This window comes from Sus scrofa, chromosome 9 (genome assembly GCF_054392235.1).
Source record: "Sus scrofa isolate SSC_HxYL_T2T_F1_AM1 chromosome 9, Sscrofa_HxYL_maternal_Yorkshire_Landrace_v2.0, whole genome shotgun sequence".
Taxonomy (NCBI): Eukaryota; Metazoa; Chordata; class Mammalia; order Artiodactyla; family Suidae; genus Sus; species Sus scrofa.
The window spans coordinates 95,942,017-95,956,819 of NC_139391.1; the positions used below are offsets into that span (position 1 = coordinate 95,942,017).

General features: G+C 39.6%; 2 protein-coding genes across 4 annotated transcripts in view; both read right to left on the minus strand.

Moving 5' to 3' along the window:
* The window catches only part of RAPGEF5 (Rap guanine nucleotide exchange factor 5), a 434,425-nt gene that overhangs the window by 305,742 nt on the left and 113,880 nt on the right, over positions 1-14,803 (minus strand). For both annotated transcript variants that reach the window (XM_084978468.1, XM_084978470.1), the window contains one exon: positions 7,811-7,965. In XM_084978468.1, coding sequence (XP_084834594.1) covers positions 7,811-7,813 — 3 coding nt within the window. In that variant the 5' untranslated portion in view covers positions 7,814-7,965. Of the gene's footprint in view, positions 1-7,810; positions 7,966-14,803 lie in introns of those variants that run through there.
* The window catches only part of TOMM7 (translocase of outer mitochondrial membrane 7), a 346,781-nt gene that overhangs the window by 31,195 nt on the left and 300,783 nt on the right, over positions 1-14,803 (minus strand). Inside the window, exon 4 of one of the 2 annotated variants that reach the window (XR_014814213.1) lies at positions 7,811-7,965. The exons of the other annotated variant lie outside the window; for it this stretch is intronic. The gene's annotated coding sequence lies outside the window, so the exon portion shown is untranslated. Of the gene's footprint in view, positions 1-7,810; positions 7,966-14,803 lie in introns of those variants that run through there. 2 annotated transcript variants of the gene reach the window in all.

Consider the following 14,803-nt stretch of genomic DNA (forward strand, 5'->3'; position numbering starts at 1 on the left):
GATGACAGCACTGAGAGTTACTGTTATTTAAATGCCTAACTGCCACATTGTGCTGAGTGTCATATATTTTAATTTTGCTACACCTGTGAGACAAATATTTTACACTGTGTGCCCATTTAACAGTTGAGGAAACTGAACCCTAGGGAGGTGTCAGAAGCCATAGCCTGTCAAGGAGCTCACCACTGAGGCAGCTCTGACTACACTCTGTCTATGAGGCAGGAGAGTTAGACTCTTTGGGGTTTCTCTCCATCGCCTTCTGATCACAGCTTAGCAGTTCTATCTATGTTCCAGCTCAATTCTCAAAGTTTATCTTTCGGCCTTCAGGAGATTTTTGCTGTTGTCAATCCAACCCTCTTTGAATATAGATACGGTGAGAAGAAGCCCATAAACCAAAAGAAAAAAAGATTTTCCCAAGCATTTTTGTAAGAAACATGAATCATTAGCATTCTGAAGAAGCCTGCAACAAGCAGAGATGTGCTTGATATTCACTGAGTTCAACACACAGAGCCGACGAGACCAGAAACTCATTACATGCTCAGTAGGGAGCTTAAAAACCAAAGCAAGGAACTCTTCTTCCAATATATACCCAGCTTTGTAATTAGAACCGCCTATGGGAACATTTTCTGTATGAACAAAACTTTGAACTTGGAATTATTAAAGTTAACTTTGAAATGACATGTTACTATCCAGTAGTGGGATGAAATTTTAAACAAATAATGTGAGAACTTGTACAACACTTCAACTGTCTTTATCTTTAAAGATGTTACGCTAGAAGGTTATTCTCCTGATCGAGTAGTGTTATCACTTAGAAGTATTGGTAGCACAACTTTTAGAATTGTTTTCTGGTTTAATCTAGGAAACACACACACAAAGCAACTGTGTGTGTATATGCGTGTGGACGGGGACTTAACAATATAGTTCATATTTCTACTTCAAGTCCATCGCTTGCCCTACTGAGTAAGTTTGGTTCCAAATCACTTTCTGCTCTTTCTAAAAATAAAAAATAAACATCACCTGCCACAGACATTAGAACCACTAAGGAGAGCCAAAATAATATGCCACAGGCTCTACAGGGCAATTTCAAAAGCGCAGTCCTCCAAAATGACTAGTGGGATATAACTTCATTAGAACACTCGAGGTGAATGCTTTGAGACTAAACGTACTCATTAGTATGGTTTTTCCTGAGTTTTTTTTTTTTTTTAATCCCACTCCTTTCGAAAACATTTAAAACATTTGTTGATCATTTACATCATCACATTAGTTTGCCCTAGAATTTCATTGGCCAAATTTCTAGGAAATGATTTTCTTTGAATGAGAAGGAAAAAGATGAAGTTTTATATTGAAAGGGTGAAAAGGAGATACTGGGAGAAAGAAAGATAATTAAAAATACTTCATTTAAAAGAGAACACTCCTACACTATTGGTAGGAATGTAAATTGGTAAAATCATTATGGAAAACAGTGTGAAGTTTCCTCAGAAAACTAAAAATAGAATTATCACATGATACAGTAATCCAACTCCTGGGCATGTAGCCGGACAAAACTATAATTCAAAAAGAGGAGTTCCCGTCGTGGCACAGTGGTTAACGAATCCGACTAGGAACCATGAGGTTGCGGGTTCAATCCCTGCCCTTGCTCAGTGGGTCAAGGTTCTGGCGTTGCCGTGAGCTGTGGTGTAGGTCGCAGATGCGGCTTAGATCCTACATTGCTGTGGCTCTGGCGTAGGCTGGCAGCTACAGCTCCGATTCGACCCCTAGCCCGGGAACCTCCATATGCCGCAGGAGCGGCCCAAGAAACGGCAAAAAGACAAAAAAAAAAAAAAAAAAAAAAAAAGATACATGGACCCCTGTGTTTATAGCAGCTCTATGCATGATAGCCAAGATGACATGGAAACAACCTCAATGTCCAACAACAGATGAATGGATTAAGAAGATGTAGTACATATACTCAATGGAATACTGCTCAGCCATAACAAAGAACAAAATAATACCATTTGTAGCAAGATGGAACTAGAGACTCTCACACTAAGTGAAGTCAAAAAGAGAAAGATATACCATATGATATCACTTATATGTGGAATCTAACATTTGGCACAAATGAACTTATCTACAAAACAGAAAGAGACTCACAGACATAGAGAACAGATTTGCGGTTGCCAAAGAGGAGAGGGGAAGGAATGGGATGGACTGGAAGTTTGGAGTTAGTAGATGCAAACTATTACATTTAGAATAGATAAGCAATGAGGTCCTACTGCATAGCACAGGGAACTATATCCAGTCTCTTGGGATAGATTACTATGGAAAATAATATAAGAAAGGGAATGTGTATATATGTATGACTGGATCACTTTGCTGTACAGAAGAAATTGTCACAATGTTGTAAATCAACTATACTTTAATAAAAAATAAATAAAAATGAAAAAAAATTCAAAAAGATACATGCACCCCAATATTCACTGCAGCACTATTTACAATAGCCAAAACATGGAAACAACCTAAATGTTCATTGACAGAGGAATGGATAAAGAAAATGTGGTACATGTATACAATGGAATATTAGCCACAAAAAATAATAAAATAATGCCATTTGCCGGAACATAAATGGAACTGGAGATTAAAATACAAAGCAAAGTAAGACCAAGAAAGACAAATATCATTTGAGATCACTAATATGTGGAATCTAATTTTTTTTTTTTTTTTGCATTTTCTAGGGCTGCACTCATGGCATATGGAGGTTCCCAGGCTAGGGGTCTAATCGGAGCTATAGCTGCCGGCCTTTGCCAGAGCCACAGCAATGCCAGATCCAAGCCGGCCGCGTCTTCGACCTACACCACAGCTCAACCCCAGATCCTTAACCCACTGAGCAAGGCCAGGGATCAAACCTGCAACCTCATGTTCCTAGTAGGATTTGTTAACCACTGAGCCATGACGGGAACTCCTGGGATCTAATTTTTAAATGATATAAAAGAACTTATTCACAAAAGTCAAAGATTTCAAAACCAAACTTACGGTTACCAGAGGAGATACATTGGTGAAAAGGATAAATTAGGAGACAGGAATTAACATACATATGCTACTATATATAAAAGAGATAATCAATGAGGACCTACTGCACAGAGCGATCTACTCAATACTCTGTAATACCCTACATGGGAAAAGAATCTGAAAAAGAATGGGTATATGTATATGTATAACTGATTCACATTGTTGTACACCAAAAACGAATACAACATTGTAACTCAACTATCTCCAGTAACACTTTTTAAAATATTCTATTTAAATATGAATTTTAATATACTAAACTAATATATAAAAAGACATGAGAAACAAATGGGATAAATGGAAATTATTTTAAATCCTTACCTTTCATTATGGAGCAAAACAAAAGAGACAAGTGAAGTAATATATATAGTCCATATATTAAATAGACTGTAATTACAATGACAAGTTTTGCAGAAGTGGGAACATCACTGATAAGAATGTAAGATGGTGCAGCCACTTTGGAAAATGGTTGTTTCTTAAAAAGTGAAGCATGAATTTACCATATGACCCAGTCATTCCACTTGTAGGTATCTAGTCAAGAGAAGTAAAAATATATGTCCATACAAAGACTTGTATATCAATATTCACAGCAGATTTTTCAAATAGTCAAAAGGTAGAAACAACCCAAATGCCCATCAATGGTTGAACGGATAAATAAAATGTGGTATATCCATCGATGGACTATCATTTGACCACAGTAAAGAATGGAATTCTGATATATGCTACAACATAGCCAAACCCTGAAAACATACTAAGTCAAAGGCTCCAGTCAGGAAAGACCACACAGTGTATGATTCCATTCACATGAGATGTCCATTATAAGGAAAGTCATAGAGCTATAAAGTAGATTGTGCTTGCCTAGGACTAGGGGAAGGAATGAAGAGTGACTGCAAATGAGCATGAAGTTTCTTTCGGATGATAGAAATGTTCCAATTTTAAATTGTAATGAGGTTTGCACAACTCTGTAAATTTGCTTAAAGTTAATTGAATTGTATACTCAAATAAATTCATGGAAGGAAATTATGCCTCAATAACAATGTTGAAAATAAAAATGGTAATTAATGACTTTACCGTCTATCTAGTTCTGATTCCCAAACTTAAATTCAACATAAAAAATAACAAAGGGGAGTTCTCATTGTGTCTCAGTGGTAATGAACCTGACTAGTATCCATGAGGACACAGGTTCAAGTCCTGGCCTCGCTCATTGGGTTAAGGATCTGGCATTGCTATGAGCTATGGTGTAGGTCGAAGACAGAGGTTGGATCTGGCATTGCTGTGGCCGTGACGTAGGATGGCAGCTACAGCTCCAATTTGAACCCCAGCCTGGGACCCTCCATATGCTGAGGGTGTGGCCCTAAAAAGACAAAAAAAATAGTAATAATAATAACAAAGTGATGATACATATGATTACATAAAAATGTAGAGACTTTATACGTCAAAATACAAAATAAAAATAAAATGCAGTGGATAAATGGATGATAACACTTACAGTACATAGGGAAAAACTAATTAGTATATAGAGATTTCATACAAATCTTTGAAAAAATAATGAAATTCTAACATATAAATAGGTAAGGGGCACAAACAGACTAGTTCAGCCCACCCTTTGAAAAATGACTAGTAAACTTACATAAAATATATTCAACCCTAAGAACAATTAGAAAAATGTAAATTATAAAAACTATAATTTTGGGAGTTCCCATTGTGGCTCAGCAGTTTAAGGACTTAATGTTGTCTCTGTGAGGATATAGGTTCAATCCCTGGCCTTGCTCAGTGGGTTAAAGATCTGGCATTGCCGCAAGCTGCCACATAGGTCACAGCTGCAGCTTCCCTAGCCCAGGAACTTCCACATATCACAGGGACAGCCATTAAAAGGGAAAAAAACTATAATTTTACAATTAAAACAGCATTTTAAAAATGTAATATTCCATATTGGCCTAGGTACGGTGAGAAAAATCCTCTTGTGTCCTGTTGGAGTAAATATAAATAAAGACATCCTTTTCTGGAGTTCCCGTCGTGGCGCAGTGGTTAACGAATCCGACTAGGAACCATGAGGTTGCGGGTTCGGTCCCTGCCCTTGCTCAGTGGGTTAACGATCCGGCGTTGCCGTGAGCTGTGGTGTAGGTTGCAGACGCGGCTCGGATCCCGCGTTGCTGTGGCTCTGGTGTAGGCTGGTGGCTACGGCTCTGATTAGACCCCTAGCCTGGGAACCTCCATATGCCGCGGGAGCGGCCCAAGAAATAGCAAAAAGACAAAAAAAAAAAAAAAAAAAAAAAAGACATCCTTTTCAGAAAACTATTTGGCCATTTGTCTCAGAAGCCTGAAAAACATCCATAACTTTTGATGAAATAATTCTACTAAAATTATTTTCTAAGCTAGCATCATATAATTAAAGATATTAGAAAAAACATACAGACATGTTCAGTTGAATAGTATTTATAAGGATTGATAACAAGAAATAGCTTAATTGCCCAACAATAGGAGAATGTTTAAGTGAACCATTCTGCATCCATATAATGGAATACTATGTATCATTAAAAATACTTACAGAAAATTGATAACAGGGGAAATACTCCAGTATACAAATTGTTAAGCGGAAAAAAATAATGTCAGGATATTGTATAATTTCAGTTAATAAAAAATGCATGGAAAGATTGGAAGGAAGTATATACTAAAGTATCAATTGCCACCATCTCTTCATGGGTGGGATTACTGAATATGAATTGTAATAATACTTTCATAGTTAGAAAACATAACATACTGCTGTTCTTAAAAAGGGAATCTTTAGCCTGGGAACCTCCATATGCTGCGGGTGTGACCCTAAAAAAAGACAAAACAAAACAAAAAACAAAAAGAGACTCTTGGGGAACTTGGGGAGTTCCCTTTGTGGCACAGTGGATAACGAATCCGACTAGGAACCATGAGATTGCAGGTTCGATCCCTGGCCTTGCTCAGTGGGTTAAGGATCCGGTGTTGCCGTGAGCTGTGGTGTAGGTCGCAGACATGGCTCAGATCCCGAGTTGCTGTGTCTCTGGCATAGGCCGGTGGCTACAGCTCTGATTAGACCCCTAGCTTGGGAATCTCCATATGCCATGGGAGTAGCCCTATAAAAGGTAAAAAGACAAAAAAAGAAAAAAGAAAAAAAAAAGAAACTTCAAAGCAAAAGACCAAAGGCAGGTATCCCTAGATACCTCATTGACTATTTTTTGAAGGTCATCATAACCTGATCTATCAAAAATTGGCACTGGATTATTTGATCCAATGATTTGATGTGATATATTAAAATTTAATTCACTGGACAGAATAATATATTCTCTATTATTCATGTCTTCTTAAAAATTTAATTTATTGAAGTATAATTGATTTACAATGTTGTATTAGTTTCTACTGAACAGCAAAGTGATTCAGCTGTACATATATACATATATATATATATATATATATATATATATATACGCTCTTTTTCATATTTTTCCATTATGGTTTACCACAGGATATTGAATATAGTTCTCTGTGCTATACAGCAGGTCCTTGTAGTTTATCCATTCTATATATAATAATTTGCATCTGCTAATGCCAAACTCCCAATCCTTCCCTCCCCCACTGCCACATCCCCTTGGCAACCCCAAGTCTGTTCCCTACCACATGCTTTTTAAACCAACTTACTGCTAGTTTGGCAGCAATAAGTTATTTTGCAAGGAAAAAGTTAGCAAGCTGTCTACCAACTGGGGCTGGCCACTATTATTCATGGCCTATTTGTTGCATTTGATCATGGCCCAGCAGAGCAATCACTGTCTACCATGTACCAAAAGCAACCATGCAATTAAGTCAATTCGGTCCTGAAGTCAGACAATTCAATGAGACAAATAAGGTTTTTTTTTTTTTTTCTTTTTAAAATGTCAGTTGGCATCACATGAAGCAAAATTGATTGACTGACTGAACATCTCAGTTTTCAACTGATTTGCATGGTATTCTGAGCACTCCAACCTGCGGCCATTTTGCTTCAAGTACAGCCTCTTCCCAGCTATGCTATCTCACAAGAGCCAATAAACACTTTTTTTTTAATCTGCTATAATGATCAAGGCTCCAATATTTCCATTTTTTAATTTTTTAATTTTTTTTTAGGGCTGCACCAGCAGCGTATGAAAGTTCCGAGGTTAGGGGTTGAATCGGAGCTGCAGCTGACAGCCTACACCACAGCCCCAGCAATGTGGGATCTGAGCCATGTCTGTGACCTACACCTCAGCTCACAGCAATGCCGGATCCCCAACCCACTGAGCAAGGCCAGGGAGGAACCCGCATCCTCATGGATGCTAGTTGGATTCATTTCTGCTATGCCACAATGGGAACTCCCCAGTATTTCCATTCTGACTGTCAACCACCCTAGGTGTAGCCTAAATGAAACTGCAGGCACTGAAGGTAGATGATGGCCTCTAGCCTTACCCAGAGCCTAAATTCTGAGGAAAATGGGTTCTCTGGATCTGACTTCTAAAGAAAAAGCAAAAGATGTAGCTTCTGACAAAAACTTGCCTGCTGAAATCAGCCACAATTCTCAAAGCTATTTTCTAGTACATATTTACAAATGGCTATCACAGCCCTCAATGCTGACAAGTGTTTCCTTGGAACTAGAAACTGGTGTGTTATGATTATTGTTTTTGTTCCTTTCTGTCTTCCCTAACTATACACACTTGGTTAGAAATAATCTATTCTATTAGATCCTCTAAAGAAATTAGGGCACACCCCTAGCCCAAGGTGAAAGTAAAGTACTCACCATGGTGGAGGTGAGGGATCCCCGGGTCTGGTCTCAGCAATTTGATTTACAGAGAGACCTTGAGCAAGTCATTCTATCGGCCTGCTGTGCACAACAGGCAAGAGAAATAGAAGTTTGATGACTTCTAGATTCAACAGTTTTGCAAGCAAGGTCATCTGAAATACAAAATACAAAATAAAGAAATAATTGGTTGTAATGCATACTAAGCTCACTAGAAAGTAGTAAGGGAAATTCTCAGAGGACCAAAAAAAAAAAAAAAAAAAAAAAAAGAAGCGAGAGAAAGAATTCAGAATTTTTTAGAAAGTGGTTAAACCAAAGTTGCCTGGGGATGTTTTCCAATATTCACACATTGAAAGCTATCAAGTGAAAAGGCAGAGGCTTGCTTCCGCCACTCCAACTTCACAAATTTAGTTAGATCTCCCAAGGGCTACCAATACCTTTAGGTAAAGGGTGAATGACAACATTAAAAACAAGAACAAAACAGCTGCATGAAGGCAGAGCTCTGGCCCTGCGTCAAAGGAGAAGCGGTCTCTCCTGAGACTTTGCAACGTCAAGTACTCACTCATTCACTCATCAAATATTTCTTGAACAACTACTATGTGCCAGGCCATGTGGTAGACATTGGAGATACAGCAGTGAACAAAATAGATAAGCTCTGCCTTGAAGATTATATTATAAAAGTGGAAGACAGACAATAAACAAACCTACACATCAGGCAATGATGAATGTTAGAAGAAAAATAAGGGGGAAGGAGAATAATGCGTAGCTGAATAGGGGTGAAATTTTACATGGTTGGATGAAGAAAGGACCTTGATAATGTAATCCATAAGCAAGAACAAAAGGAGAGAGGGAGTGGTCCATGCAGATGTTAAAGGGAAGAGCTTTCCAAACAGAGAGAACAAAAAATATAAAAGCCCCCAAGCCAGATCTGTCTGAGGAGCAGACAGGTAGGAATATGGGCAGGGTAAGCAGAAGAACGTAGAAGACAGGGTCCAAGAGACAGAAGAGGGCCAGACCCTATGGCCGAACGGTGACTTGGAAATTATTCTAAAAAGCTGGAAAGGCTTCGAAGGGTGAGTTAACATGCAAAAGGCTCACTTGGAGGGCTGTGTGGGGAACAGCCCACAGGGAGACAGATCCAGAAGCCAGAGTGCCAGCTAACATAACAGACCAAGAAGTCGTGATGATGGCCTAGACAGCTTGGTGCCATGGTTTGAAATGTCCGTGTTCCCCCAAATCCACATGTTGAAATCCTGACCCCCAAAGATGACAGTATTACAAGGAGGCCTTTGGGAAATACTTAGGTCTCAAGGCTTGAGCCTTCATGGATGGGATTAGTGTTCTTATCAAAGAGACCCCACAGGAGTTCCTGTCGTGGCGCAGTGGTTAACAAATCCGACTAGGAACCATGAGGTTGCGGGTTCGGTCCCTGCCCTTGCTCAGTGGATTAACGATCCGGTGTTGCTGTGAGCTGTGGTGTAGGTCGCAGACACAGCTCGGATCTTGAGTTGCTGTGGCTCTGGCGTAGGCCAGTGGCTACAGCTCCGATTCAGCCCCTAGCCTGGGAACCTCCATATGCCGTGGGAGCGGCCCAAAGAACTAGCAAAAAGACAAAAAAAAAAAAAAAAAAAAAAGAGACTCCACAGAGCTCCCAGCCCCTTCTACCATGTGAGAAGATGCAGCTATGAAGCCAGAGGGCTGGATCTCCAGAAAGCCACCAGGCTGGCACTTTGATCTTGGATTTCAGCCCCCAGAACCATTAGAAACAAATTTCCATTGTTTATAAGCCACTCAGTCTGCGGCATTTTGTTATAGCAGCCTGAGCAGACTAAGACCCTTGGTGTAATAGAGATGGCAAAAATGACCAGACTCTAGAAAGGCCAAAAAGATATCCAGATTGACTGGAAGTGGGGTTCAAGAGAAAGACAAGCTCAAACATGACTTCCAGACTTGTGGCCTGGTTAACTATAAGAATAGAGTCAGCTTTTCTGAGATGGGGAAGGGTAGAGGGGAAACAGAGAGAGGAATTTATAGAGATCACTAGTTTGGGTATGGACATATTCTGTTTGACATCATATTTGACCTACAATTGGAGATGCAGTTTTTAGGCCAGTAAGTTGTGACAAAAAGGCAAATTCCAAAAAAGTGTAACTTTGCAACTTGGCTCAAGAATAGAAAACCAGGAGTTCTGGTCGTGGCTCAGCAGTTAACGAATCTGACTATCATCCATGAGAACTCTGGTTTGATCCCTGGCTTTGCTCAGTGGGTTAAGGATCTGGCATTGCTGTGAGCTGTGGTGTAGGTTGCAGACACGGCTTGGATGCTGTGTTGCTGTGGCTCTGGTGTAGGCTGGAAACTATGGCTCTGATTGACCCCTAGCCTGGCAACCTCCATATATGCCTAGTATGTGGCCCTAAAAAGGCAAAAAAAAAAAAAAAAAAAAAAAAAAAGAAAAGAAAGAAAGAAAAGAAAAAGAATAGAAAACCTGACTGTTCTTATAACCTTAAAATAAGTCAGTGGTTATGTCTTTGTCTTCCCACAAAGACAGCATCTGTAAAATCTAAGGAACATCCAAAGAACCAAAATTTTCCATTCATATTATATAACCTCTTAATGCAAGAAGGAGAGGGAGATAAGGAGGAGGAAGACATAGAGGGAGATGAGGAGGAGGAAAGACGGAACACCCCAATGAACTTCAAAAGACTAAAGTATCAAAATGAAACAAGAATCATGCAAGAAAAATTAAGCAATAATCTCATTCATGAACATAAAGGCAACAATTCTACATAAAGTATTGGCACACCAGATCCACCAGTGTATAAAAGCTAAAATACATACATTGGCACACCAGATCCACCAGTGTATAAAAGCTAAAATACATACCCACCAAGGTGAGTTTATAACTAGAACATATTTTAATGTAACATCTCATATTAAAGATATGAAGACCCTTTCACTGTAAAGAAATTATAAATGGTGAGTACATCTGTGGAAGACATTCAAACTCATTAGTAAATTGGGGACATATCATTTAAATATACCAAATTAATAAAAAAATTAATCTGACAGTATCAAGCGTAAGCAATGACCAACCCAATCACAAGAAGTAACTATTTACAAAAAGCAAATAACAAGCCCTAGTACCCAGATTGTTACTTTCAATACCATTTCCCAGAATTATAGAGAAATGGCTGACTCTAGGTCTGTGACATAAAATGTATAAAAAGAATCTGACACTTCCTGCCATACCAGAAAATTAAGGGCATACAAACCAACTTAAACAGGCTCCCACTGGCCAAAGAGGTGACAACTGCAATGGATTAAAACATCAGATACTTTAAATGTGGTAGATAACAATTTTCAAAATTCACTGGTCATGTCTAGAGAAAGTAGGAACCAATTTGTCATTGTGAAAAATGGTAAATAAAAGAAACAAATCAAGCAAACGGAATCTGTTTACAAACTCTATCTTGGGATACCAAACAGTCGATGAAGGGAAGGGTTTCTTTCTAAAAGTACCCCAGCTAATCAATGAAGTGGGAGCGATAGAACTTTTAATATTTTAACACCACAATTATATAATGAATCTAGGCAATAATCATTAATGGCTGTTGTTAACATTAAAAAAAAACAACAGCTAACTTTCTATTATATGCTTCCTGATGGATGGAAGGACAGTGCATTATCTGATGGAGTCTTATCAAAAAAATTGAAGCTAAATATGTACAGTTCACTACATCTTAGCATCAATTTACAGGAAATAGGGGGTTCTGTGAAATATTTTGATTGACACATTGGAATGCAATCAGCAAAATCCAGACTGTAGGAACTGTACAGAATATGTTCCCTCTATACTCACTTCAATAAGAGTTCTTTTTTTTTTTTTTATCATGAATGGATGCTGGATTTGGTCAAATGCTTTTTTGTGTCTACAGAGATGCTCATGTGGTTTTTGACTTTTCTTTTGTTAATGTGGTATACGACATTGGAAACTATACAGAAAAAATGACCTGGCTTCTTCAACAGAGAAACTGTAAAGAATAAAACTAGAGATGAGAAAAAAATCTATATGGCAAGAAAAGCTTCAGAGTTGTATCAAATGATTATAATCTGAGTCTTATTTGAATACTGATTTGAAACCAATAAATACAACAATAATTTCTGACTCACTTTGAAAAGAAATTTCAATGTGACAATACCAAGAGTAAGCAAGACTGTGGTATAGCCGAATCCCTTACAAATTGCCTGTGGGAGTGTGAAGTGACATAACCACTTTGGTAAATTTTGGTACTCAAGGCTACATGTGCCCTACAGATCAGCCACTCCACTCCTAGGTTTAGACCCTGGAGAAACTCTTGCCTGCAGGCATGAAGAGAGAGTATGGGAGTATACACAGTGGCAAATAGTATGAACCCCCTACCCAAATGTCTACCAACCACAGCAGCAAAAATAAAATGTGGTCTATTCATAAAAAGAGATGTCACAGTTCAGTGAAAAATGAGTCAGGTTACCTGTATCAACAGAGATTAAGTCTCACATCAACTGCATATTTTAGAAGAATACCTACAGAATGACATTATTTACATAAAGTTCAAAAGCTTATAAATGTAAACAATACATTAAGATTGTAAGTGTATCTGATGGGCTTAAATGGCCTGACACAGGTTGGGCAAACCTTATAGGCAGTAAAACCATATGAATGATAAAAGCAAAATTCAGCCAAGGGTTTACCTCAAGGGCAGAGAGTATAAGGTTCCAGACAAGGGAAGTGACGTATATCACCTTCGAAAGGACCACTTCTCAAGTTGGCTTGGATGAATGGGTGCTTGCTACATTATTCTTTATAATTTGTACATATATAGTTATTTTATGTATATACAGTGAGCTCACACTTTTATAAGGAGCGTGAACCAAATGACTAAAACGCTTCCCGTCACTTAAAATTCAACTTGTGACCTCTGACTTCCCTCACCTTCCTCTTGAGAAAAATAGTGGTAACTTTCTCAAAGGCTGTGGTGAAACTAAAGGAGTTATAGCACGCAAAGCGCTTGGATTAAAAGCATTGGGGGAAAAAAAAGAAAGAAAAGATTTAGGACTAGTAATGAACATACAAATGCTCCATTACTTATTAAGAAAGGGTGTCTTTAAAATTCATAAATCTGAATAAAGTATGCATGAACCTTCCAGATATCTTCTAAGAGGCGACTTGTGTGCACACGTGCCATACAAATTTAATATATTAATAGTAGCATTCCATTATGTCCAATTAAATCCTATTATCTCTTTATTTTCACACCAAAATAAATAAATAAAGGGCTGGGATCAGAGCCAGACATGTATTAAGACACATTAAGTGCTCAATAAATATAACTCCAACTATTACCATTGTCTTCCTATTCACCATCAGCACTGCCAAGAGAGAACATCTTTACTCTTTCAACAGAGAGGAATTATTAAAATCCCTAACCAAGGAAGAAGTTGTGAAAGGATATTTTGCATTGTTGCCTGCAGTAAAGCGAGGGCCGGCCAGGGGATGCCCGCCTCCTCCTCCCCTGCCCCAGCTGACCTGGTTCTGACGGAAGCCTGGGAGCCAAGGCTGGGTCTGGCGGCTTACTCTCTGAAGAGTCACGATGGATCATGCTGAGAATGCAGAACCATGGTTTTGCCTCAACAGCCAAGAATTCTCAAGGAACCTGGAGAGAGCCACCTCCTGCTGCTTCAAGAGGATGTTGACCTCATTTCAGAACTGTCTGTCCAGCCTGCCCCAGGGCCTGGTGAGCCCGTCAGACAGACACACTCACCACCATGACAGGGCCTTCCCTTGCTCTTGGCTGCCTGTTTCCCCATCTCGTCTCTACCAAACACAGAACCCTTGGCTCCATGATTCCAGCTTCCACTTTGCCCCAGGCATTTTGGACTTGATCCTGCTCTTAGCCTTCCTATCATTTATGCTCAAGTTATTCCAATTAGACTGTAACTTGCCTCACCATGTGGTGCCTCCCCTTCTGGGGCGCACTGAATAGGAAAATGTTCTCTGGTTCCAGGCCCAATCCTGGTGGCTTTGGTAAAATGGTTTTGGCTGCAAGTAGCAGAAACCTGAAGTCGACATGAATAATAAAAACTATAGTCCTAGGGGGAGTTTCGGTGCCGCAGTGATGGCACCAAAGACACTACTTCTTTTCATCTTCTCTTCTGTGGTACCTGTTTCATCCTTAAAGCTGACTCCCTGCATGTTTGCAAAATGGCTGGAAGCAGCTTTAGGGAGTGTGTGTTCCTTGGTTGACATCTTACAGGAATGGGAAAAGTCTTTCTCATTCGCGGTAGTTCTCAGAGAAGTGAAACATTTTCTTTTCTAAAAGTCTCTAGAAAAAATTTTGGGGAGTTCCTGTCATGGCTCAGTGGAAAAAATCTGACTAGCATCCATGAGGACGTGGGTTCGATCCGTGGCCTCGCTCAGTGGGTTAAGAATCCGGTGTTGCCCTGAGCTGTGGCGTAGGTCACAGACGCGGCTCGGACCCGCATTGCTGTGGTTGCGGCGTAGGCCGGCAGCTACAGCTCTGATTTGACTCCTAGCCTGAGAACCTCCATGTGCTGTGGGTAAGGCCCTAAAATTTAAAAAAAAAAAAAAAAAAAAAAAGAAGAAGAAAAGAAAAAAGGTTTTTTGGGGGGGCCTGATTTGGGTTGTGTGTCCTGAACTAAGCACTGTGGCCAGGTGGGTGGAATCTTCGGGTGGGGATGAGCTAATGAGAGCCTAAGGCTCTGCTCCCAGAGTGCATGGGCTGGTGGAAGAGGCAAGATGTTTGTGTCCTGTTTTACCCTCACCCCCAGATCCACTCTGTTCTATGCCCTCCGGGGCAAGCTCTTCAGAATGCATCACCCTGGCCGTCTTGCTCTCTGGCTTCAGGTTGGATTAGATCCTGGGGAGACCGGTGGAGGATCAGAGGTGGGAGGAGCACAGGGTGGGGGGTAAGTATCTCCCCAGCTGGCTCCCCA